The 27,922-nt window shown below is 40.0% G+C and overlaps 1 protein-coding gene across 1 annotated transcript; it reads left to right on the top strand.

Moving 5' to 3' along the window:
• The first annotated feature begins 1,169 nt into the window (after positions 1 to 1,169).
• Positions 1,170 to 27,834, top strand: HTRA3 (HtrA serine peptidase 3). Its single transcript, XM_085309619.1, has 9 exons — positions 1,170 to 1,945; positions 10,801 to 10,900; positions 12,712 to 12,934; positions 13,636 to 13,830; positions 16,429 to 16,461; positions 17,163 to 17,277; positions 24,032 to 24,080; positions 25,837 to 25,932; positions 26,833 to 27,834. The coding sequence occupies exons 1-9, from the start codon at positions 1,522 to 1,524 to the stop codon at positions 26,996 to 26,998; spliced, it is 1,401 nt and encodes a 466-aa protein (XP_085165745.1). The 5' UTR covers positions 1,170 to 1,521; the 3' UTR covers positions 26,999 to 27,834.
• Positions 27,835 to 27,922: the final 88 nt, after the last annotated feature.

Genomic DNA, 27,922 nt, shown 5'->3' on the forward strand with positions numbered 1-27,922 from the left:
TAGTAGGGGATCCTGGATGCTACTCAGTGCATTCAAAAGGTGCTTAATTGGAAGACACTGTCATCACTTCTGCTTTTTCATGATATTACAGCTAGTTGCTGCTGGCTACCAAACCSTAATCACTGACTGTCTCATTACACCTGGTTCACAGGATCCTACCAGAGAAAGGCTGAGGTGCCACCAAGCAGGACTACATGAGCTGCATCCCTCTTATGTAAAAAGCAGAAGGRGAGATGGGAGGTGGAAACCAAGGGTCTAAAATATTATACCCAGCACATAAAATTTGCCCAGTGGCTTCGGTGCTGCCTGCAAGCGAGWTATGTCAGAAGTCTTTCTCAAGTCTGGGCAGCAGTTGCTGAAGGTCAGCTCCACCCACCCCTCACTTACTTACTGTTAAAACTGGGACTAGTGAACTACCCCCGAGCCAACACGAGCGCTGGTTCAGCAGGACTGCTCACAGCGGCAGGTTTACTTTGCGTGTTTTGTTCTTTCCATGAAGTGCCAATGACCAGTTAACCAAGTTCAACAAGCTCAAACTGACAGTGTTCCCAAGAGCTTTATAACAGTGGTACATTACAGAATAATTTTAAAAAGCCCCACAGAATTTAGGCTTGGGCAACTTTCACTTACTACCAGATTATACAGAAACTGCCCGATCTTCCGCCGAAGCAGATGAGGGCGGGAGCCCCACGGGCAGGAGGAAACCGGAGCTGCACCGAGCGCTGCGGGCTCGGTGCCTGCCTTTCGCCACCTGTTAACCGGGAGTCGCTGCCCAAGTGCTGTGAGGGCAGCAGGGGCCTGGCCCGTTAGCCTTCAGCCGCGACAAACGTCGTTGGCAACGGCGACAACGCTGACGACGTTAAGGTGTGAGGGAGGACAAAATGGCTGCCGGCTTTCTCTCCCCCCTCCCCACCCCGCCGCAAAGGCCACGACGGCGCCTTCCACGTATATATTCTCTCCTGTATATCCACCTCCTTAACCCACCCCGCTCACCCGGCTCGGCCCTCTGCCTCCCCCGCCTTGGGGCGGTGTCTACCCGCACACGGGCAGCATCTGCCCCGGGGCGGCACAGCGCGGCACGGCGCTGCCCGGCCCGCCGGCGGGCTGGGGCCTGGCCGCCGCCGCGGAGCTCCCGCCGCCGCCGCCGCTGCTGCTGGCGCGGCTGCAGCTGGAGGCGGCCGCGGCCACGTCGCCCATATAATGCTGCGGCTCGGCTCGCCGCTGCGCTCACTGCTTCGCGCGGCCGCCCGGAGAAGGCGCWCCCCTTGCGCGGCTGCGGCTTGGCCATGGCTCGGTGCCTCCGCCCTGCGAGCTAGTGCCGCGGAGCCCCTGAGCTGCCGCGCCTCTCCGATGAACTGAGCTAGCCTTTGCTCTGCCGCTTTATACCTGCACGCCCTGCTCGCCCTCTGCCGCTCAGCGCGGAGGAGCCCTGCCCGGGGAGGGAGGAGGGGGCCGGCACCTGTGCCTGCCCGCGGCCCGACTGCCCGCTCCCGCGCTGCCCCGGCCCCGCCGCCCGCCGCCATGCGGGTGTCGCTGTTGAGCGCGTTGCTGCTGCTCTGCCTGAGCCGCGGCCGCGGCGCCGCCGAGCTGCCGCCGGCCCGCGCCAAGTGCCCGGCCCGCTGCGATGTCTCCAAGTGCCCCAGCCCCAGCTGCCCCAGCGGCTACGTCCCCGACCGCTGCAACTGCTGCCTCATCTGCGCCGCCGGCGAGGGCGACTCCTGCGGCCGCAAGGAGGACCCGCCCTGCGGCGACAGCCTCGACTGCCGCTACCCCATGGGCAAGCGCTTCGCCAAGGGCGTCTGCCAGTGCAAGCTCAGCGCCCAGGTGTGCGGCAGCGACGGCCGCACCTACGACAACGTGTGCCAGCTGAAGGCCGTGAGCCGCAAGGCGCTGCAGCACGGCCTGCCCGCCGTCGCCCAGGTCCAGAAAGGCGCCTGCGAATCGGGTAGGAGCATGGCGCGGCCTGGGCCCGCGGCGGGGGGCCTAGGGGGGCGGCGGATGTGGCCTGGGGGGCGGCGGATGCGGCCTGGAGGGCGGCGGGGCGCTCGGGGCCTTTCCGCGGGGCGCCAGCCCACCTCCGCCGCGGTCCCGTCGGGGCGAGGTCGCGCCTCGGCTCGGCGGGAGCGTGGGGCGGCCCCGCTCAGCGCCGCGCCGCGCTGTGACTTGGCGCCCGCTAGGAAGGTGTTTGGGCGGCATCCCGCCGCTCCGGGCTGGAGCACAGATCCGTCGTGCCAAGTCCCGCGCAAACGGATCGGACGCTCTCGTGCTCCCGGGCCTTCCCTGGTGGCTCTCGTTAGAAGTTAATTTTGGTTAAGCTGGCAGGGATCYCTAGAGGGAAAACACCTATTTGAAACGTGACTGGAGCAGGGAAAAAAGAAAATGCAATAGACAGTATCTAAAACATCATCTTTTGTCTCTCATATTTCCTTCTTATGAGAGGACTTACAGTCATACTCTTGCGGAGTCTAAAGAGGAAAAAAACATCAGTGAACCTCTTTTACAGTTTAAAATACTGATGCTCAGGATATCGGGCAATCTCCTGTTTGCAGTAAGATACTGGAGCCTTTGCTTCACATAGGATATTGTAATATTCTATGGTAACCTCAARGTTGATGGTTTAACTTAATTAGTAATCACTTACTTTAGTGTTTTTTTTCTTTCTGTTATTGTTGTTATTAAAATGGTTCACCTGTTGGAAATGTTAATTTTGCTTATTTCTGTTAGCATACTTCCCTGCATGTTATTTTTACAGTGTACTTCTTTGTAACAGTAAAAGTTGTAACAGTTTTCCTGGAAAGAAGAGTCGTATATTTAGCAAGGYTTTAAATCATGCATGGTTCTTCTGTTATGTCAGGTGAACCTTTAACTARTCTGTTGTATGGCAGATGGCAGATTTGCTAAAATCACTGGAGGAGTGAGAGGGAGACTGGAGTGTTACTGTTGCTAGCCTGTAGGAACTGCCYTGTTTGGAGGGGACTTTTCATATATGCCACTTTTCAGAGCAGGTAAACTGTGGCACAAGGAAGAAGGAAGTCAAATGATATTCCTAAATTTACTTTGGGCATATCTTGTAGAGCCAAGAATATCTCCAGATGCTACCATGGAACTGCAATGGTCAGTCTCTTCATCATTTTGCAGTGATAAATTGCTGTTTGCCTATTCATTTTCATCTAAGCATCCATTAGCTTTAGTCCTTTTAATACTTGGTTGGAAATCATCCACTGCAAAATAATTAGAATGTTTAACCAAAACTGGCAAGCTCGCCAGTATCTAAGTGTTTAGAGAGTGCCTGGGATTTGGTACATATGACATTTTCTTTATGGAATTTTCTTGAGTCTACTGTAATTGGCTTAGGAATTTAGAGCAGAGAGGTAGAAGTAACTTTTTTTTTTTCAAGCAACTATTTTAGTGCTCACTTTATTTTGGCTTTATTTTCTGTCCCAGTAAACCTCAGCTTAGATGAAGCATCTGGTTTTCTGTGAAGTTTTAATTTTTATTCAGTTCTACAGCTGCACAAACTCAGGCTCAAAGAAACTAAGTGTCTTGCCCAAGGTCAGTCTTAAATCAGCAGTTGAGCCAGGAAAAGAACCCAATTATGTTKTTTTTTCTTTTTTTAAACAATAACATGCAACGGCTCTAATGAGAGGGTTTAGAAGAAAATCGACAGTTTAAAATTACTGTCGAGTTTGTCTGTTTTCCCTGTTCACGAAGGAAGTCTGGCCTTAGATGACTCAGAGTTTGAAGGCCCTGAGCTAGTTACAAAGTAAATCCACTTTTACTTAACTGTACATGCATTAAAGCAGCCCCARATAATGGCATGACTTGCATCTAGTTTTCAGAACATGCAGAACATGAGAAAACAGTAGTAGATCCAGAAGGGATGGAAGGARAGAGGTGCTCAGAATGACCAAGGAAATGATAATTCCAGAAATGACAGAACTCAAATAATTCTGTCCTTGTGAGAGGCCTGGATTAGTGTAAAGAATATCAACATGCCAAACTAAGAGGTGTAKACGCAGTGTGCTAAGGGAGAGTATACTGCATGGAACTACAGTAACTAATCTGTCATCACTACATTCTCCAGTAGGACCTGTGCCCTGAAAACCACTGCTCATACAATTACTCGTACATCTGAGTAGACCYTTTGACTTATCTAAAAGACTAAGAAGTCATCAGGACTTTTAGATGACCTATATGCTAATAATTGTTTTCCCCTTCAGCACAAGATACCTTAATGATTTTTTTTCGGAAACACCTAGCTTTTACCTGTCTTCTGTCACAAAAAGGTATATACAACTGTTACAGGCTGGTGTGTAAGTAATGATGCAAATCTTTATGAAAGACAAACTAATCAAAGACCTGCTTCTGCAGAGCCCTCTTTCCCATTATAGTAAATTTAAGTATAAACAATATCTCTTACCAATCTATGAAGYTGTCAGAAACTACACACAATTTGTGAGGTTGCCTGCAATTTGTGACCCATTTATGTCAGACTTCTCTGCACAAAGAGCTGTTTATGAGCCCTTAACATAATGTTCTCAGTACATTTAGTAATTCCCTGCAATGTTGACTGTGCTAATGGTTTCCATCAAACATTTTAGATATCAAATGAAGATTTGAATTTTCTAATCTAGGAGGCAGAAGCAAAGAAAATTATTTTTTGGAGACATGAAGGTATTATTYGGTTAATGGAACAACGAAACTAACCAAGAAGACTGACTGAACTTTTGAGGACTCATTCTAAGAAATGAGTCCCATAGTTTTGATACTGATCCTTAGCAGGGTTATGCCTGAGAATGTCTGTCCTCTGAATTGTATAACTGAAGAGACTRTCAGAAAGGACTCATGATTTAAAGTCTTGTGTCAGTCAAGTCTTTACAAGATTTGAGCCTARAAGTTCAGTTCCCTAAAAAACCCACTTGAAAATACAACTGGAGCATAAGCGGAATTATTGCACACAGTTTTGCCTGAGGTTTTTGGAGTGTGCATGCATGTAACCTTGAAAGTGCACAGGAACGATGGAGCATATCATTGCTTGCATTTCTGAGAAACTGTCCCCGTAAAATRTATTGAAGTCTCCTACTGCTGTTATTGTCATCAGAGCCTAAGGCTCCTTCCAGCTGTATATTTTATTTAGGGAAATCCATTGCAAGGCATTGSCTGAAAACACAAACTCTAGTTACATTCCTTTACTGACTGTTTTCCTTATGTCTGTGTGGGTYTTGAGTTCCTGCAGATGAGGATGAATATTGTTTAGCATTTGCCATATTCTGAGTATAGCACCTCACTGTTTTTGTGAAGAATCACTAACAGAAAGAGATGTTCACGTTGTATCTCCTTGCGCAAGTCACTTGGTAAGGAGGAGTAATAAGCTTCTGAAGTCAGTGAGGCAGTTGAGTGTCTTTACAAGAAGGCATGTGTCAATCCATCTCTATCTGGCCATTGTGACTTCTGTGCTGCACAAGAAAGCCACTTTGGTGATGGTTCATCAAATTGTTTTCATCTGTGCATGGTAGATATCCATTGAATAAACAAATTGCCTGAAACATAATGTAGTATTAAAGCCACGAAAGCTTTATGGTCAGTGCACAGCTATGCAACTTGATCTTAATGCTGAATTCATCAGAAAAKCTGCCCATGAACCTATGTTTCCAGCAGATGTTTCTGTTTTTTAAGCAGAGACATTATAATCTTTTATTTGTCTTTCATTTCTTTCCATGAAAGCACAGTAGGGACAGTGTTTATCCCTGGTGATCAGATCTGCCAGGTTGCAGTCCTCCCTTAGACACAATAATTTAGCTGAACATGCAGATCTTTTCTGAAGCTAGCTTTAAAAAGGGGGGGGGGGAAACGACCTCAAAAGAATGAGTTTCCCAGGCTCACATATTCTTAATGAATATAAAATTGTGGATTTTAATGTAATGTGTTGTCTTTAAGAAATCATTGAATATGGTCTGAWTTAATTCTATAGGGAGTAAGCTGGCAGCTATTCAGATACTTTCACTCTTCAGCAAATGTAAACCRGTGTAACTTTATTATCTTCAGTGGGACTATGACAATTTATTTCTGCTGAAATTTTTCTCTRTTTTGTTCATACTATTTAACTCTACAGATTTAGTAAAGTTGCTCCTGATTTACAATAGTGTTAATGAGATTAGTTGCAGAAGGAACAGATGCACTCCAAGTAAATACAAAGCTATTAAATGAACTCATAGTCTTTAGATACACTAGAATTCAGGAAAGTGTTAAGCTGATAATTAAGGTGACTCCCACCTGGCAGACACTTAGTTTTAGCTGTGTAAATCCCATGTAGCTGAAGTGCATAGAGCTGAAAATGTAAGATCAAACTTCACAAAATAGACTGAACATCTTTAATGTCAATTTATTTGCTAACATCCAACTCTGGATTTCTAGTGCTTGGTGCTGAATACTGAGCCCTTCTGACCAGTGGAACCAGCATCAGGAAATCTTTGGGAGGTTRGACTAGATGATCTCCAGAGGTCCCTTCCAACCTTACTGATTCTGTGATTCTGTATCTAATCACTTCATTTAGGTGATAAAACGGGAGTTCAGATCTACTGAAAACCTGGCTGACTTGTCAGTTTGGAGAAAACTGGAAAAATTTAGCTCTTTAATTAAAGATGTATCTTTGCTCCTTTCATACCTCGATTATTTTAAAGATAGTTAGTTGGATTAAATGATGTCTTTTGCTATGACAAATTAGCATTGGTTAATGAGATGATTATGAACATGTAGTAAAAACACCAACCATAATGGATGTTATTGAGAGACCTTCTGAAAAATAGGCAGCAAATCTCAGTATGTCAATGGATCAAAACACATGAGGCTGTGGTAGACATGCAGCTTTTACATTCACAGTCCAGCAGAGGTGTGAGAGCAGTGTGAAAGCTGTGCATGGCAGCAAGAATATCTGCAGAGGGAAAAAGCRAGGGAAAAGATCCTAGGACTATCACGCATACCTGATTTTATGTTGTAGTAAGAATAATAGCAGTAGCTRGTCTCTACCAGTTAATACGAAATAATGGATAGATTGGAGGTCTGACATAAGGCCATGATTCCACCAATGTTGTTCTAATATTTGTTTGCAGTATGACATTATACGCCTTGTACAAGGTAGTACTACTTCCCTCCTCAGTTTCTCAGGCTGTAACACCTTCCTTGTGAAGTATWTTGAGTGCTGATGAAGATCAGCTCTGTGAGAATTGTGCACTACAATATTATTTATCAATTATTAAATTCCCTTAAATTAGATGAGGGTAGGGAGGGACAAGAACAAGTGCTAATTTGCAGTTACTTCTTCCCAGTCCACAGCCTGAGCTTTCCCGAGTGGGATGTCATGTAATGTGTTTAAAGTTGCTTATCACTCACAGCTTGCAGGAAAAAAATTGAGGGATACCAGCTTCTCTGTAGGCATCTCAAGATTGTAAGTCAGTTTTTGCCAGTATTTAGTCTCCATAAGTTGCTAGTAAGAGCAGCTCATCTCTAATCAGGCCAATAGCCAATGCAAAGCTTGCATGTCTGTTTTCCTTAATCTCTCTTTATTTGAAACTTCCCCTTCCTCCAGTGAAAATATAGGGCAGATTTGGATTCACYTACACATCTGAGTATTCTTGTCTTCTGTCCTCAGCTTAGACTGATAAATGTTTTCACAGGCTTTGCTTTGGTTTTASAGTTTCTTTCTTTATTACATCATGTAGTTTCTTCCACTCTATCCATATTTTCATTCATCTGCTATCTCTGTCAAATTTTCTTCCTCTGACTACCCCCAAATCTCAGCTGGAAAGGCATTGCCACCCATGGTGTTTTGCTGGTGGCTTCACAGGAGGAGTGGTGTTAAACTGGCGTCTTTGGCAGGTTTCCCCTTTTGCTTTTTAGTCTTGTGCTGTGACAGTTTGGCATGGACAGAATAGTTCAGCTCTCGGCTAATGCAAACTGATTTAGTTGCTCTGACTTATGTAAAGCTATGCTGCTTTACACCAACTGAAAGCTGACATTCACCATGCTTTTTTCCTCACTTATGCCAATGTATCTCAACTGAGGGTCTAGCCTACTGTCTTTTGTAGACATATAGTCATTTCTGTTAAGATAAATGTGATAGTGATGATATATTCCATCAGTGAACACTGCTGTGTATACAAGCAATTAAACTCATGTCACTAGACTTCAAAGGATATACTGCATAATCAGGCAAATTGCTTGTGATTTGARGGTAAGATAAATCTTCAGTGGCTCAGTAAACAAAATAAGTCTGTTGAACTTGCATTTGATTGACCTCTGTGATTCCTGCATGCAGTGTCTCTTTTAAACTAAGTACTGAAATAAGCATGTTCAGTTGGTTAGAAGCATTTTTCAGAGTACGTGAGAATGTACGTAAAATAGACTGAATATATTCCTGCCAAGTTGTTCCTTTTGTTTATACCATATCATATAAATTTAGCTTGCTAAATGTAAGCATGGCTTCCTCTTAGAGCTAAATCCCATGTCCAGTTACAGGAAGAACCACACTCAGAGTTCTAATGAGAAATGCCTTATTGTCTTGATCTATTTCCTTTAATACTTTTTTCCTTTGGTACTGGTGGTGTATCCATTCCATATTAAGTTTCAAAAATTTTGGGTTTTGTTTCAAGCCTCTTAATTACTGTGATAAGTTATGATCTCTCACTCTCTGACTCTGTAGGTCCTTCAACGCTTTATTGTGAAGGCCTTTTGAAAGATAAAATGAACTGTTAGAACTAGTTCTCTGTTTTCCACTATCTATGAATTCATTCAAAGAATAGGATAGATCAGTGAGACATCTCCCTTTTGTAAATCTGTAAATCGGTTAGACACGGTTGTGCTGCTATCTTTGCACTCATCCCAAGTAATTTACAAGGTTTAATGGACAGTAAAAGAGCTTTAGATATGGGTTGGCCAGAGTGATCTTTGAATTAAGAACTACACAGAATACCGAAGTGCATGAGAAATCTCCCGTTCTCAAACTTCCTCCTCCTTTCTTTTTTATATATTTCTCCTTTTTGTGTGATGCGTATCCTTTTCTTTCTCACTTTGCATGTAAAGACAAGGGCAATTACATGCTTTCAAAAGATAATTTATCTGGACTCATTACCGTGTTACACTGTCTAGAACAAGGACCATTTAGAGCCATTAAGACAAGACATAAACTGTGAATGCTAGAGCTTCTGTGGAGGTAAATTCATCCTTCATCATGAGTTGAACCTCAAGCAAATCACTGATCTGATTGCATAAAGTATAAGGTCTAAATGATATAAACCTTTCAGAAGTTAGATTATAGACAGTATCCCTCCTCACTAAATGGCAGTAAAAGAAWTATGCCTCCTGAGACAAATAGTGTGCTGTTGCACCAGGTTTGAACAAACCCAAAAATGTCCTTGCTCTGTTTGATTACAACTTGCTGGCTGCCTTCCTTAGATCCTATAGTTATAAAGCATCAGGCTGTGACCATGAAAGACTGCTATTAAATGAAATGTAGTGTTTTGTCCCCTAACATGTGTTTAACATATGTAGTGATACGCCCTCATGTATTAGGGATTGCAGATAAGCATGTCATTCTAGCACGGGAAGTATTACTACTTTGGGATGCTGTGACATTCCAATCCAGGATGCTGTGTGCTTTTTTTCCCCCTCCACAATAGTCATTTCATAGGATGACCATTTGGTATTCGTAGTTGTTGTGTATGGTGCTGTTTAAGTTAGTACTAAATGATCTTTTACCAGAATGCTTAGTATATAGTAATCTATAGTTATGTTACGATAGCTTAGTTGTGAGTTTGCAAAACTTTTTAGGTGCGAAGGTTATAATTTACAGCAGGCTTATAACGTGTCTACTTCAAAAAGAATCATCATTTAGGTTCTCAGTGCAGTGCAGAGATGCTGCAGTGATGTTACTTGGCACTCATTAGACCACATCTATACCGCATCTAGACCACTGCCTCTGAGTTTGGGACCCCCACTACAAGAAAGACATTGATAATGGCAGTGAGGCCACCAAAGTGTTTGAGGAGGCTGGAGCACATGTCCTGTTAGGAAAGGCTGAGGGAGTTGAGCTTGCTTAGGTCACCCTGAAGCTGTTCTTTGTCCAAGCTAACAGTAGCCTGCCAGTGCCTATGGGGAGGTCACTGAGAAGACAGAGCTAGGCTTTTCAGAGATGCGTGGTGGGAGGATGAGAGACAACAAGCATGAGTTTCAGCAAGAAGGTTTAAACTACATGCAAGAAAATCCTTTTCCCCATGAGGGTAATGAAGCAGTGAAACAGGCATGCAGTCTCCATTCTTGCARGTTTTCAAGCCTTGACTGAACAGAGCTTTTGAGCAACCTGGTCTGAGCTGGTAGCTGAACTTGTTTTAAGTGGGAGGTCTCTTTCAGGAKACCTCTCAGGAGGTCTGTAGTCCAACCTCTTTAGACCCTTTCAAGTCCCCTCCAACCTTTCAGCTTTACTGAACTTTCAGGTCGCTTCCAGCCTGGTTTGTCCTATGATTCTATGTATTTTAGCTAATAATTAGTAGTTTTGCTGAGAAAAATGCTCAAGATAAAGCTTGGAGATTTCTAAGAATGTCAGAGAACTTGTAGCTAAGTGATTCTGCTGTTTGACTTTCTTAGGATCAGGCAAAACACAATAATTTTGAATAAATCTTAGTGTCTTCAATTGCTTTTCACAAATTTGGTTGGAAACTATCTCAGTGTGAGAAATACTCATATTCATCTCACTTGGTTAAAAGGATGTTTTCTTATTAACATATCCAATTCTTTCTGCTAGTATAGGTCACCTACAGTCCAGCAGCCCAAGATACAAATTTAACTTCATAGCAGATGTGGTGGAAAAGATTGCACCTGCAGTTGTGCACATTGAGCTTTTTCTCAGGTAACACTTCTAACTCTTTATATTTTAATGGCATTGTTAAACAAGGGGCTACAAAGATTTTTCCTTTTCCTCTTTTTGCTATCAAACTTAAGTGTTTTGAATAGAACTTTTGTTTTGAATTACTGATGTTAAAAAAATACTTTGAAACATTACAGCAGTCTTATCCAGAGAAGCAAGATCTTACAAGAGTAAGATACCGTATGAGAAGCACCATCACCCATTTATGTGTTCTGCTCCTGTTTAGTAKGTTTGTTTTATTGAGTTTAGAATCTTCACAGTAACTTACGACAGATATTGCATGCCTTCAGAGGCTATATAATCTTCTTTGGAGGTCCAGAACAATGTGGTATCTGGATTGTGTTTATTATATCATAGTTTAAAAAAACAAAAAYAACAACAAAAAAACCCAGGCCAAGTACAGAAAAGTAAATTGGAAAAACATAGTGCTTTCTTGCTTATTCCACTTTTGGTGACAGGTAATGTCAAGTGATTTTGTTCTGTCAGAGAGAACATTAAGAGGTGCCTCACTGACCATCTGTAATAATCCACTGAAACACATAAATGCTTTTGATAGATATAAAAAAAGTCTAAATCTGCTGGCCAAGACACCACATGAAGCTGGAGCTAAGGAGACAGCTTTTAACATCAAGAACTCAAGAGAAGCTGCTGTCAGAACAAATTACTGCAGTGTTACAGATACTGTTACCTGGATRTCTTTCTGCAAGGGATGCTCTAATTCTGCATGAGCTTAAGAATTTCGTGGAGAACTTGTATAGTTTTTAATATAGGACTAAGCTGGATAATTGGGCCTTGAGACCTGTCATTATGCACACGGTGATTGATCTTTGAAGAGAACATTAAAACTGAAGACCTTTTAGGTCTTTGCATATGTTTTTAAGATTTCTTGTTCCTTYCCTAAAAGTAAATGTTTGCCAAGTGTCCTGCTGGGCATTAATTGTTATATTGCCTTCTGCCTGGGATTGGCTCCAATTCTTTACTGCTGAATAGCCCAGAMCTTTCAAACAATTTCCTAATAAGGATCACATCTTGGAATAAAGATGAATTTGTGGGCTTTTTCTCATTTTCTACTGCTAAGGCACTTTCTGTTCCCCTAATGAATCTAAAGTAACCGCAGAAATTGTTCACAGGGAAAAGTCATAGTACCTTAAACAGTTTATAAAGTCTTTAAGCTATCTTTAGTGAAGCAAATGATGTTCCCTCCAAATTTTACCCACTGTCAGTGTTTTTCATTTCTTCTTTCTTTTACATTCCTAGTCCTTTCAGTCTGCACACATACTGCAAACATACTTTTTCTTACACCTGTGCTTCATGATCGCCTGAGACCTTATCACCTCATTTGCTCCCGTGTCCTGCAAGGTTCCTTCTTCTTCACTGGGTAACTCTTTCCTATTAGAGGATCTGTCCATTTGTTAGCCCTGCCTATTTCCTGTCATCATTTTCTTTTATTATAGAAGCAGGTGGTGGAGTCAGATGAACTACTCTTTTTTTTGTCACCTACCTTTTCCTCTTTGCAAGGAAAACTTTAAAAATAGAATTGGAAAAGAAARGAACTATGTGATCTATCAGTTGTCTGGAAACCTCAGTTCCTGTCTCCCTGGCTGACTAAAAGCTGCACACAGGTTTTCAGGAAGTGATCCTTTCTTTGTCAATATTTTATGTTTGTTTTTTTATGGACTATAACAGGAGTCATCAAATGTTTTGGTATTTCTTGGGATGAAAGGTGGTGAATAATTTCTAATGCAGTTGTCTGTTTTTCCCTTAYGATTTATAATTATTTACTTTTTGTACAGGCACCCTCTCTTTGGTCGAAATGTCCCCCTTTCCAGTGGATCTGGGTTTATAATGTCTGATTCTGGTTTAATTGTGACCAATGCCCATGTGGTGTCAAGCACCAATGCAATATCAGGGAGACAGCAATTGAAAGTACAACTGCAAAATGGAGATACCTATGAAGCAACCATCAAAGACATTGACAAGAAATCTGATATTGCAACAATAAAGATTCACCCTAAGGTGAGTGATCTAAACAGAAGAATGAATGAATTTGGGAGCCTTATTTCAGTTTCATTTAAGTACAGACTGATTGGCTGGAATATATATTTAGGGATTCCTTGGGAACAGATCTGGAGATAATGATGTTCAGAACAAACTATGTCTGCAGGCCTGGAAATTTTTCGTGCCTTAGAATTAAATTGCTACATCTCTTCTGCACTAGGAACTGCTAAAAAGGAAAAAAAATAACGTGTCCTGGCTAATACACGGTCAGATTCTGATGCTGTTAGCCAAAATAGTCTCTTGTCTTCAGGCAGTCATTCTAGCTTAGTGTGTATGTGGACTGTGAAGTGGTATGTAGTGTAGTGGGAACGGCAGGCTGTCAAAAGCCAGTTTGCATGCTAATTTATGGGGAGGAGGAGGTACAGTCTGCTGGAAAATAGACAAATCTGATACTGAGTTTTGTTAGCATTTTTTTTATGAATGAAATAGCAAGGTACTGCTGCTATTACTTTGTTTCTGAAGACAGTTGAAAGCAATAATGCCCTACATTAGTGTGATCTGTCTTAAGTTTTGGGCATATGATAGTGAGTTACTCTCCCATTAATGCAACGCAGTGGCCATTCCTAATGTATGTCTTCCTAATTTCTCACTAGTTTTTGATCTTGTTAGTTAGGTTATTTTCAGATCTAAATTAATGCTTCTTCTTGTGTTTATTTAAGAAAAAACTGCCTGTATTATTACTGGGACACTCTGCTGATCTGAGGCCAGGGGAATTTGTAGTGGCAATTGGAAGCCCATTTGCCTTACAGAACACTGTGACAACAGGTATTGTCAGCACTGCTCAGCGAGATGGCAAAGAACTTGGCCTGAGGGACTCTGATATGGATTACATTCAGACAGATGCTATTATCAATGTAAGTACTAGATATGCAAATAGCTGAACTTTGTAGTCCTGGGACTTTGAAATCTATTCAGCAGAGAAATGTATGCTCTGAAAGATGAATTCCGTGAATGAAAGGAACTTTGTTAAAAATCAGTGACATCTCCTTCTCTTTAAAGAAGACTTTACAGTGTCTGTAAGTTGCATTTAGACATTAGTATTGTGGAAGGAGTGTTAAATAAAATGTCCTCTGAGGTTGTCTACAAAGATGCCACATATGACAGACCTCTCATTCTGTAGATCTCATGTGCAGTAACACATGGTTGTACAGAATAGAGGTAAATCAATGTTCCTCTCTGTACTTGTTCAGCTAGTCTGGCCCAGCAAGCTGTAGAATAGAGCCAGTATTTTTCACCTCCATCCATTAGAGCCAGATGGAGTTGTGAAGCTGATATCATCTGCTTGGATTTACTGTCAGGAAGTCCAGGTAAGAACTTCAAGAAAGGGGTTTTTCACTGCTCTGTGCATCACCTACCTCAAATAGGAATCTAGATGTAAAATAACTTAAAGCTTTGGATACTTTTCAGAGTTAAGGCCCTATTGCATTATATGTTTTTAGAAACATATTCATATGTGAAAATAATATCCCTTCAGAGCAGTTAGAAGCATCCAAAAAGCTTAAGTGAAGTCCTCAGATGTGTATATAACTTGTGGTGATTTTAAAGAGTACTGCGTGCATATCTGAGGTAGAAAACAGCCTGAAATTTTACAGTTTAAATCTGTTATACATTAGAAGGAAAACATTTCCAGCATTTATTTAATGGCTCTGAATACCAAACTCAACAAATCATAATGCTTAGAATTTTACACATGCAAAGCACTTCACAAATATTTACTTTTACAGAGTTTTTGAGAGCAATTATATGAAAAAAGCAATTACTTTTTTGCACCAACATGTGACATTAAAAGGAGCTTTCTCAGACTCCTGTATGGTTCAGGAGCTGAAGCTCTTAAGATGTTTAAATGGTATTAGTTTGTTCAGTTGCACAGGCAAATAGAAAAATTTATGCAAAATGGGTTGCTTGGGAGCACAAACTGAATTGGTGGCAGAGCCAGAATTAGAACATGGGATTCTTGACTTCACGCCTGTGCACATTCCTCCGAATGAAACTACTTCCTTGTATGTGCTTAAGCAATTACTGCCTTCAGATGCTAATAAACCAGTTTAGATGAAGATAGCAGAATGAATCAGGTAATACTACAGTAAATGGAATAGTGATASTAGATGAGGTAAGGAAAATGACAATGTATTTGAGTTGCTTTGCCATATGAGACTTCAGAATAGGAAGATAGTCCCTGGCATAGGGATACTGTGTGCTTAGCTAATGCACTAGTTTTCTCCTGAGAACGGGAGGAGTTTGAGAGCTGCTCTATTCAGAGCATTCCTGTGGCTCAGCCAAGACTTTCCTGGAGGAATGTGCATWCAGCTGCCTTTTGAGAAATACTAGGACAACAGGAACATGGGGCAGAAGACAACAGGGCCATACGTTCCTAAATGGAACTATACTGCATGTGCCAAAGTTCTTCCATTATCAGATCCTTCAAGCAGAGGACAAATGAGTGAAAGATCATATGCTGAAAATTGTCATTGTAAGAGTATCTGAAAGCTGAAAAAAACGCACTATCCTGGTTCCTTCTTGTCAATCAGACATAAAAATCAAATATGTACCCCATGGCCACTGAAAAGAGTCTACGTAAGAAACTGATCTCTTTTTAAACATGAACTTGAAGCTGTTTAAAACTTTAATATCTGTTCTTCTGAGAATAAATAAGGTTTGCCCAGTGCTGTCTCAGTGTAAACAGTTTAGATAGCTCATGTTGCTGTCATGCATCACTTAGCTTTTGTTTATTTTGAGTGGTAAGTTGCTGTTCTTGACTATTTGGTAGACATACTTAAAAATACTGGCTTCATTCAAAAACAAACTTGGTGAGGCAACATGAAGATGGCCAAGAAACTTCTCCAGCTCCCACTTCCTATAGTCCTGCTTGGATTTTTCCTTTGAAGGCCAATAGGTATTAGGCATTTTAAAAATGTTCAGAGCTGCTTTATGCTCTCCCTAAAAGTGGTTACATCTCTATGGTTACCCAGCAGTCCTTGCATAGCAACTATCTCACAGCAATATGCCATGATTATACTTGCAAAGTGTTTTGTTCTCCCCTGTTAGAGAATGAGAAAGACTGACAGTATTGTAGACCAAAGTGATGAATAACACCTCTTAAAAATCATAATAAGCTGAGAGCACTTCACTGAAGTATTATTTTAAACAGCAACTAATTATTTCAAAACTTTGTTCTAATGATATTCAGAAGGATCAAAATACTTATTTTAACTTCTTAGTGATTCTCCTCTAAATTATGGCCTCATTTTTGGTTGTAAGTTGCTGCTCCTGATTTAAGACCTTTTTCTAAGAAGAAAAAAATGTGATCATAAGAGATATGAACAGGTAGAACAAGCCTAAGAAATGCCTTGCTTCTCTTTCATTTACTAACAAACAAAGAGATTGCTTGAAATGCAGTTTTAAATTCCTGAAATGTCTCACCAATTTATTGTTTCCTTATGTCACTTCTACAGTATGGCAACTCTGGAGGACCTCTAGTTAATCTGGTAAGTCCAGGTGGCTTGCTTTTTAGTGTTTTGTTTTTCTTTATTTTTATATCTAGTTCTAAATAAATGAGAGAATACTTGTGCTTATTGTGAAAATGAAAGAATAATCTGTGTAAACTGCTACCCAGAAGATACACAGTGGTGGCAGAGAGTGCTCTCACAGATAAATTGTAAAGGCTTATTGATTTATACCAGCTTCCAGCCATTCAGGCTAATGGTAGGCAGATATGCTAAAGCTAATACAAATCACATAAATTAGGTTTCAGTTCATACAGCTTTGAAAAACATTTCTGTGGAGAGCAGAGGAAATTTTGCTAGACTGAATTTGAACTAGATGGTGCAGGGCAAAGATGAGATCTCATTTATCCACACAACAGATTTTAAAATAGATTGCTTTAAAGCAGCCCTGAGTTTGCAGTTCAATGAACAGTGGAGCCGATTACCTGCTCAGRGAAGGGAGCCTCTTGTTGAGTGGTTGGATGAACCTTGGATAAACAAGCTGTACTGTAATCTCTTTGGCCATCACAGTTAAACATGAGAGGCAGTGCCAATCATAACCCAGATTCTCTCCTAGAAATAATGTTTATTAAATGATTACAAAACTTCTTAAAACTACCTACACCAACTTTTAAAATAAAATGCTAGGTAGTGAATTGAACCCTGTGTATTAGGAGCAAGTTAATTGGTTGCTGTCTCCACAGGATGGTGAAGTGATTGGAATTAACACCTTGAAGGTTACGGCTGGAATTTCCTTTGCTATTCCTTCAGACCGCATCACTCAGTTCCTCACGGAGTCGCATGACAAACAAAGTAAAGGTAATGTCTGCAGGAAATAATGATTCTCTCATCTCCCAGTTATTAACCTGGTCTCTCAATAAAATGCCGAAGGACACAGGTCTGGGGTCCTGGTCACGAAAGATGTAATGTTCTCTTACAGTATAGGACACCTTATTGTTATTTATGGACTTGATCATAGAAGACAGTTTTGTAGAAGTGATGGTGAAGTTTTATTACTCAGCCCTCCCCAAAAGAATAGGTAGCATCTGTATAAATCTGGGAAGAGGGACTTCTGAGGATAGTGAGGATGCAGATAAGTCATCAGTCTCAATCTTGAGAACAAATGGGGATTTGATCAAGGGGTCTAATCCTTCTCTTTCACATGTTGTGCAAGCAAAAAGTGTAGAGAATAAGATGCAGACTCTCAAAATGAGCTAATCTGTCTGAGAGTGCTGTTCCTATGCACACCATCTGTGGATGTGTGGAGTTTTTTGTTTGTTTTTGCCAGGGTCATCTACAGCTGTGTTATATAAATGGGTCTTGTGATAGGTTCTCAAACCTCTGCAGAAGAAAAGCAGTGTGCTAATTCCTAAACAGATGCATAGTGGGGAGGAGGCAGGAAAAAGAAAGGGCCCTGCATGCACTAAAGAGTTTATAAATCTAATTATATCAACAACTGAAGATTGTAGTACTCTGGACTTTCCTGTTGTGTGTGTCTGTCTCATATGTAATGCTGAGACTCTGACTAGATGGCATACTACATGCTGCACAGCCAAAGCTGATCTAGTAATGCTTCATCTAGGCCAAACCTTCCTTTCTCTTCTGCTTGCCAGTTTATCTGTTCACGCCCTACTCATCTTGTATCATGAYGGGTGGCTGCTGTTCATCTTGAGTCTTTTTTGATATAATTTCTGTCTCCTCTTCAGTTCATCCAATTGCTAATGCCAGAATTGTTTCCCTACRCCATTCCTCTCGGACAGTGTTCGTTCAGAAACTTCTCTTAGTCTTAGGTTTCAAATTTATGCTTCTGCCCTTGCCTTTGAGACATCTCAGTTCTGACACGGTCTCCTCGTCTGTCYTGTGCTACATTCCTCAATTCAGATTGTTTTCACTACCAAAGCTGATGAAAAAGGTTCAGTCAACTTTGTGCTGAAAAGTGCATTTCAAGGTAGTGGACATAATTTTGCTTCAACAAGTCAAAAGTAATCATTTGTCCAGTTTTACTAACTATCCCCACTGGCTTCTGTGAGAGGCAGGCCTGTATACTTGGCAATGTTGCCRTTCAGAACCAAACTGTTCATCTCAAAGTGCTGAGGTGTGATGGCTTACACAGCAGGAATGGTTCTAGAAGATGAATGYAAATCTTGTACTGAAAGTTCACCACCTGTCAGTAGGTTCCTGATAACTGGGGCTGGGAAGTTGCAAAGGCTGAATACAAACTCAGCCACTTTGCACTCTCAGAYACCTTTGCCTCTAGAGAGTGAGCAATCCTCTAGGCTCAGTTTGAGGGCCTTGAAATAACTTTGCCTATGGAYTTTAGAAAAAATAATAGTGAAAGATTGATGTTTATTTTATGATGTTTGTGAACCTTTTTACCATCTTTATGAAATGTTTGTGAACCATCTTTATCCAATTTCCATCCTCATTCCTTTTCTTTTGATTATGACATATTTGGACTTACTCGTAGCATCAGCCTGATTTTTCGTGACTGAGCACACCCTAGGCACAGACAATTAATTTTAAAAAAAGATTTTTTTTAGCTTGTCTGAAGCACCTCTAGTACTATTCTCTGAAGACAGACCAGTCATTTAGTCCTTGATGCATATGGAAAGAAACTTCTAGTAGATATTTTTGCAGTATTTTAAATTCAGTTTGCATTCTTTTGGCCTTTAGTAATGGTTTTCAAATCTGTTGTATAGGCGTTATTCCCTGTCATAACTGTAAGCAGAATTTTTGGGATGTTTTTATCGTGTTTTCGTTTGCTCCAGTTACGTTTCAGTAGTTTCAGGGGATCCACCCTTATGGTACAATTAGGTCATATGAAATAAGTTTAAGGGTATTTCCATTTTGCTCTAAATATCATATTGCCTAGAGATGATAAAGAGCTGTTTCCTTTAGGAAATAGCTCTTTCCAGATTCACTCTGGTATATAGGTATATATTCAGGATAGTGTTCAATAAGCTTGATTTTAGTCTTTTAAGTCTGAGCTGATCAGATAACTACTAGTTTATCTACCTATCTACCAGTTTTGTATAGATGACATACATTCATGATGTCCCGTCCATTGTATGTAATTGTAAATATATAACCAACTTGTACAGGAACAAAAAAAATTAGGATGAGAATGGCATTTTGAATGAATTATTTGGACTAATTACCCAAATATTATGTATTACCTAATATGTGGGTAATACCCATATAATACCCAATGTATTTTTGACCAAGAATTTATTGCACTCTATATAAAGATACTTATCCACTGAAAGATCTGAAAACCTTTGCTAATGGTGTATTTATCAGTAATAATGTCAACCTTATTTTATAGTTATTAATCTAGTACAGGAAGTTAAGTAGCTGCGTCCATATCTAGGTTTTAACTATCTGCTTGTTTTCTCCTTACTTCTGCAAGTCAGTCTGTATATTTAGGCTTTGACTGACTTTACCTCTGTGTATTTTGCTAGTACCTATAGGATTTTCTCAGTTCCAATCTTAGCTCTGCCATATACTACTACTAGTTAAGTCTTGGGCAGAGCAGTAAAACCACAGAGGTTTCAAACACGGATACTGTAGGATTAAAGACAGGAAATTAGTAGTGCAATAGCATGTTAGGGAGAAAGTCCAGCCTAGGAGGTCAGGCTGGCCTCTCATATAATACCAGTAGAAAAGTGAATAAACACTGTTTCAAGATGGGCAAAGAGAAAAAGGAGAATTCTATACTGGCCACATTCAACAAATTATTTCTATGCATCTGCAGTTACATCCTTGCAAAGTTTTATCAGTTGTGGTGAGTCTATATGCCTGCCTATGTATTTCTTATCAATGATTATTACCAGTACCCRTGAAGGCTGCTTAGGAGGCTTTCTGAATATACGTGTAGATTCCTGATCAAATTCTGCTATACAGTTTATATGGATGGTACCCTGCACGTATGTAATTCAACATTCTAAACTGGGGCTGTTTTCATGGTTTGTGTTTGGCAGCAGAATATCTTTCTTACATACTTTCAGAACTGCATATGCAATCTGCAAGATGGTYTGAGTGCAAAAGGAATGAGCAGAGAGGTAGGCGTTCTGCCTGCCACTCAAATAAAAAGTGTAGGATTTGTTCCTTCACTTGAAGTTCCTGGTGATATCCTAGCCCCACTGAAATCGGCTGCAATGGAGATACTCATGTGCTGAAGATACTCATGTCTATAAGAGTTTGACTGGCCCCTTAGTTTGGATCTATCAGTGCTTTTTTTGCCACAATTTATAGCAGTCATAAACACTTCTGTTGTCAACCGTTGTATCTGCCTGGTTTGTAGGTTTGTCTACTGTTAGAGGCATCAATTAAGGGAAAAAAAAAAGTTTAAGTAAATACTGTCCTTACTGTTGATTTTAAAAAATGTCTTTCAGAACAGAAAGCTCCTTAAATTGTCAACTGTTTCTAGATACTTGGGGTCAGCTGCTTGTGACTTTCTATTAACACAAAACAAGTTCAAGTTTAGACTCATGGATGAGGCTGGTTTGCTTCACTTTGTACYACTGGCATGGCACAAAGCACCTACATCAGTGTTTAATCTGGCCTGGTGTTTACAAGAGCTAAGTATGATCTGTACATATCCCTCTACCTTGCTGTGTTCCAGCTCCAAGCTGCAATGGTTTCACATCTTTTGAACTTGATTGATCTGACATTAGCCACCATTTAACTATTATTGGGACTTCAGCCTCATGATATGCCTTTTAGATGCAAGATCTCACTTTATTCCAGTTCTCTTAATTATTTTTTCTTATGCCTCATGATTGTGCAAACTGTTGAACTGACAGGTCTTGAGACTTTTTATTCACAGAGCAGATGTAATATGACAGCGGTAGTTCCAGGTGCCACATAGTGCTCTGCCAACATGACTCAACCCTGACCTCAAAATAGCCATCCCTTGGGGTGATGAAATGTTGTCTGTGCCCACTCAGTCTCTACTGATATTTTAATAAAGTGGTCAATTATATTTCCTGTACTAAATGTTGATGGAAACGTTATTTTTGTGTAAGATATTTGACTTGGGTTAAATTTAACGGAATTAATTTTTTCAAAACAAAAAGCCTGAAGTTCTCCTACCTGTATTTTGACATACSAAATGGCTGGGAGAGTGGTCATGAGGAGGAATTTAGACTTCTAAAACTAAAATAACACAACATACTGACTACTAGACTCCCGATAACTTCATAGCTATTAGTTTATGAAATAACCTTTTTATTGTTATGGTATGAACTGTTATTGACCGTGAGCCAGCAATGTTCCCTTGTGGCCAAGAAGGCCAATGGTTTCCTGGGGTGCATTAGGAAGACTGTTGCCAGCAGGCCGAGGGAGGTGATCCTGCCCCTCTACTCAGCCCTGGGGAGGCCTCATCTGGAGTATTATGTCCAGTCCTGGGCTCCCCACTACAAGAGAGACATGGAGCTAGTGGAGAGAGTCCAGCGGAGGGCTATGAGCATGATCCGAAGGCTGGAGCACCTGCCCTATGAGGAACGGCTGCGAGAGCYGGGCCTSTTCAGCCTGGGGAAGAGAAGACTGAGGGGGGATCTTACCAATGTGTACRAGTACCTGAAGGGAGGGTGTCAAGGGGACKGGGMCAAACTCTTTCCAGTTGTCCCATGTGACAGGACAAGAGGCAACGGGCAGAAATTGAAGCACAGGCAGTTCCGCCTGAGCGTGAGGGGGAATTTCTTCCCTGTGAGAGTGACAGAGCACTGTAACAGGTTGCCCAGAGAGTTGGTGGAGTCTCCTTCTCTGGAGATCTTCAGGGCCTACCTGGATGCAACCCTGTCTACCATGCTCTAGGTGACCCTGCTGAGYGGGGAGGTTGGACTAGATGATCTCCAGAGGTCCCTTCCAATCTTACTGATTCTATGATTCTAAGTGTATCAAACTCRTTGTGGAGAGAGAGTTGAAGGCAGTTTTAAATTTCAGTGCTTGAATAGGGGTAAAATCATACTCACAGTTGCCCACAAATTTATTTACTAGATTTTTTTTTTCAAAGCTTTGTTTTTACACGTCATCAGCCACAGGGAGAAAATTCCTGTTTAGATCAGCAGTATTTCTGCTTGTGGTTTTCCATTCTTGCCCAATCTCCCCCTTGTTTTGTTTCTTCCAGATAAATTTTTGTCCTTTTCATCTGCATTTTCTTTCAAGTAGGCTTTCCTAATCGAACCCCCAGAGTATGCATCATGTTCCTGCATCTTTCTGTATCACACAGGCCATGACCAGTAGCAAGCTGTTTAGTGGAGACAAACTGTCACCAGAGAGTCTGTCATTTATATTTCTGTTCGGTTTGACTGCAGTTTGACTTACAGACAGCTTTACCATTTAACTGTCCACACTGGGGAAAAATTATTTTTAGCTGGGAGAATTAGAATGTTTGCCTTTTTTTTAAAAAAAGCGAAAATTTACCTTTTAAGGATTTGTGTGTGCTACATGGACTAAAGAAACGTGAGTTCATTAGTTCAGGCACATGCCCAAAGGTTTTAAGACCTCAATTTAAAGTAATGAGGCTTCTTCGTGGAGGTCTTACTATAGCTGATTTTGATCAGATTGGTTTCATTTTAAAATAAAGGACAGCCAAAATATTTTTAGGGAAAARCATGCATGACAATTGAAGATACAAGATTGTCTAGAGGATAGTGAATCCCATGTTTTAGTACTCAACATTCTCATTGACATTAATGGGAGTATTGGACATGCATAACATTCAGAACTAGATCCTTAGTTTGGGATTATTTTTCTTGGATAGAATGATAGTTAGAGGAGATTCTGTACATCTCCTTTTCTATCTGTCACCTTATATGAGAATATGGAGAATCTCAAAGAAATTATGAAGTAGTTACCCTGGAACAAGTACGGGGAAATACTGTTTAATACCAGATGCAACTAACTACTGATGTACTCACTCCAGGCAGTTGTCAAAGAGCATTTGTTCATAAAACAGCTGTGCAATATCTTGTCTACTAAGAGCTAATTGCAGAAATGAGTCTGTGTTCTTGAAGGAGTGAATTAAAATTCTATAGAGTCCTGGTTAAGGTTTTTAATTCATTTTTCATTCCTTTTGGGTAGAAATAATGAGCTGTTTGCACTAGAACTTGGTGTAAGCCTTTCAGATTCATCTCTGAGGCTCTCTTTTCTCTGAAAGGTGGAAATTTACATTTCTTTAAATCTCATTCCTACGTTTTAATGGGAACACCATATGATTAGATTATCTCAACTAGTTTCAGATGAGATGGTGCTTGGCTATAAAATCTTCCATTTATTTAAGTCATGTGATTCTGAATCACAGAAATTTTCCCGAAGGAAATTTTTTAGAGTGGTAAAAAATTTTACCTCAGCACTCTTTGAGGTGGAGGTGAGGTGAAGGATTCTCATTCTATACACCAACGTTAGGCAAAAGAAAAAATGACATCATTGTTGATGCATATGATTTATGTTTAGTTTTTTTAAAAGCTGTTACATACTGTTTTAATTGGAAGATATCTTACGTCATCAAAGAAGTTATTTTTCTTAGTTTTTGCCTAAATTTTTTAAATACCTCCTGTGTTATTTTCAGATGGGAAGAAGCGTTTCATTGGCATCAGAATGCTAACAATAACACCTGCGTAAGTATCTTAAAGTATCCTGTATAATTATTCCTACGGTTAGTTGCAGAAAATGTTTAATAGTGGTTCAGAACTTCATTATGCAGCTTTGGTTATAAACCTCTGTAGAATGCAGATGTGTGGGTTAGTTTTTATGAAGCTTGTGAACATTTTAATTGTGTTGGTGAAATGTATATTCTGCGACTTGGAAAATCAGTCAGTCATTTTGTAAGTACTGATAATGGTGTGTGCCCCATTGGTAAGTGGGAAGTTAGGAAGAGCCTGGATACGCCCCCCTCTCCCCACCGTCTTGACTGGGATGTCTGGAGTTGTACCAGGTTTTAGGCATGATTTAAACAAGCTACCGCATTTAGGTGACTGTGTGAGATTAGATACCTGAAGATTTGGCAGTAGTTTTATCAMTGCCAGTGGAGGCTACCTGTAGGATTTGGTGTCTAACCATTAATTTGAAACAAAGTGGTTACTAAAGCAAAGAAGTAAAGCTTTGTGTCTCCTTGTTACCAAAACCAGACTCAGGTTCTTTACTGCCTTTTCTCTCTCACACTACTTTGTCTTGTTACCTGGATGTATCCTGGCATAATAAGTGAGGGTTCTTACACCTGTGTCCTTTCCCACTGGTAAGCACATTTGCAATGTGGCAGTATACTACAAAATTAAACAAGACAATTTCCAGCTGAGATTGTAGTCAAAGCCATATTTATTTATTRAGTTGTACTCTTTCAGACCTCCCAAAAGGGTCAGAGCCTTAGCTGGAATGAATCAGTGTAATGGCATTCRCATCACAAGACCACCATCAATTGAGAGAAATTCAGGATGCATCTCTAAATATTGTGACATGAACATAGTGTGATSTTTTACTGCTTTTGTGATATCTAATAGGGCAGTGTAAGACGTTTACAGGCCAATTTTCAAGAAAATACTTTTTCTCTTGGTGTGTTTTTTTTTTTTTAGACATTTAATTATGTTAGCGTCTTCAATTGGAAAAAAAATGAAGCTGTGTGCAGCTATTCTAGCTTCCTTTCCACCTGAGGGACCCCAGATTCTCATGACAGACAACAAAGTAATCCATCATTGATTTAAAACTTTTTTGTACTATAAGTGGGTTTTAACTCGTACTGTACCCAGGTCTGACATGAAGTCGTCTTCTTAGAAATAAGAGGATATTTTTAGAGTCTCTGTTTTGCAGCTGGTTCCTGTCGTCTTTATAAAGACAAGCACAACCATTTTATTTGTGATAAAACGTAAAGAAGCTAAAGTACTAGTTTCCCTGAAAAATTCATAATTCTGATCACCTAGTTATGACACAAGTTGTCAAAAGCAGTGTTGTTCTCACTAAAGATTTGCAAAAGGAAAGAAGCAAAACCATTAGTAAATTTCTGCCTTAGCAGTGTTAATTCTATGGCACAAGACTGTTTTTTGTCCCTGTACAGCCTCTAGGACTGGGTGTGTGGGAGGGGCTCTCTGTACTATTGCTGCAAGTAACAAAAGTCAAGCTCTTGCAGTAGACTTATGAGACCGTTAAATATAGCAAGTTTTGCACAAGTAAGTGTTTTTGACCCTTGAAATGTATTGCTTTGGACTGGGCTGTTGCTTGTTTTATCTAAGTTTCCTAYGTTGTCAGCAAAAAACGAGAGGCAAAAAGTTATCTATTACGTCATTTATTTGTGGACAAGAAAAAGACTAGGGAAAATACTTCAAATGTTACTTTTATAACACTAGTAGAATTAAATGTTATATAATTTTGATCTTCTTTTAGCTTGGTAGAAGAATTGAAACACAGTAATCCTGACTTCCCTGATGTCAGAAGTGGAATTTATGTACATGAAGTTGTTCCAAATTCACCTTCTCATAGGTATGCAGAGCACATTATTTTCTTAAGAATAAATATATTTCCAAATAGATATTCCTATTTGTATTCAAGCACTTATTCATACCAGTCTTGATTTGTATTTAAAAAATTAAAACTTGTGCCTTTTGTTAAAGAAAAAAAAGTAGTATTTTACTCAGATATACAAAGGTGAAGTATTTCAGTTTCAAAACTTCTCAAATGACATCGTATGCACTAACAATGTGCATGTTTAAACAAGATCCCAAATACGAGTCAATTTTGCCTTTGAAAGGTAAAGCAAATATCAATTCAACAGGAAATAGAATTACATTCATATTAGACATTGCCTGAGTTATTGTCTGAAATGATTATTTATCTTTGAGGAAGAGACCATTATACAGAAAAGTTGGAAATAAGTAACATATTTTTACATATGTTTTTAGGAATTATTAAGAAGTTGCAAAGGTGAGAAGAGCAGCCATTCTGGCTAGCACTTGAGCAGCAGGAAAGAATTAATTCAGTTCATATACTTCATTTATCTGTCAATTTTGCAATTAGGTTTAACTTCTGCTGTGTGAAATATGTCCTATAGAGACAGAGACATAGTCTTTCACATGGATGGAGTAAGACAGTCATGGTTAAAAGTCTTTTCTATGTCTACAAAACAGAGAGARAATAGACCACTTTTACTATCTCTTGTTGTTTCAGAAGAAGATCTTCAGTGAAATATTCCAAGCCTGATTTTGTATTTAGGGAGCATTAYTCATTAGTCTGCATCTATCAGAAGTGTGAAAGTGCCCTCCTTTGGAAACTAAAGCAAGCAAAGAATATAACATCAGCCAAAGAGATGGTGAATAGCTTTAGTACTACTTTTCTGAGTAGAATGCATTCTTACTGCTTTTTTTTTTCTTCTTGCCTATGCAGAGGAGGGATCCAAGACGGAGATATCATTGTTAAAGTCAATGGGCGTCCTTTGATGACTTCCAGTGACCTGCAAGAGGCTGTGATGAATGAGTCACCTCTACTACTTGAAGTTCGAAGAGGAAATGATGACTTGCTATTTAACATTGAGCCTGAAGTTGTCATGTAAATAGAATTGAGGAAGCTTCCATCATAACTAAACTCACTTATTCTGGAACACTAGATACCTCCTTTACAGCTACAGTAATTATACTTCCTGTTGACTAATGACAAGGTGGACTAACTTAATTGCCTGAGCCATTTCTGTACATAGTAGCTAGAATGAATTGGATTATGTCATGTATAGAGGATGCAACTTTCAAAAAAAAATTTAGGAGTTGTGTTCTGGAAAGGAAGAGGAGGAAAAAAAATTGGTAGCTGGTAGAAATATGATCTGCTTCCAGTTCCTGTAGAGCTCAGAGCAGATTCAGTTCTGCAGTTTGAAAGACCAAAATGCTGCTGAAAGTGAGGGAACATGCTAAGAAGGGAAATTTTTCCTAAATTAGTCATGGTTGCAGCAGAACCAAGCTATTGCAATGCAAAATTGAGCTTTTTGTATAACTTTTTCAATGTGAAACTAGTATTAGCAGAGCTTATATTTGTTCTTAGTACTTGTATGTTACATGTCAATGCAAGTAGATTAAATCTGTAAATATTGAAAGGAACAAAAATGGTATCAGGCTATAGAGTGTTACACCTAGGTCATGCAATTTTGGAATATAGTAAATGATTCTTATAGAATTAATGCCTTGTTATATATAAATCAAAACGATGTGCTGAACAAAGTTAAGTTTGAGAAAGTGCACAGTTTTTTTTTAAATTTGATACAAATTAGTTTTGCATTTTACCAGTAATCTGTGCTGTAAAATTGTTATACTACTTTTGGCTTGTACTGTGTATGTTTCTACTGTAAGGAGATAAAAGTTTACACAAATAAAGTGTTGCTGTAAACCTCTTTTTAAACAAGCTTTTCTGCTCTCTGTATTCTGTCAGAATGGAATAGACTCTCCCAAGAGAAAAACTTCCTACAGAAAAGTGGACTCTGCTGATACGA

Source organism: Rhea americana, unplaced genomic scaffold, assembly GCF_003343005.1.
Source record: "Rhea americana isolate MKP2758 unplaced genomic scaffold, rheAme1 scaffold_30, whole genome shotgun sequence".
Taxonomy (NCBI): Eukaryota; Metazoa; Chordata; class Aves; order Rheiformes; family Rheidae; genus Rhea; species Rhea americana.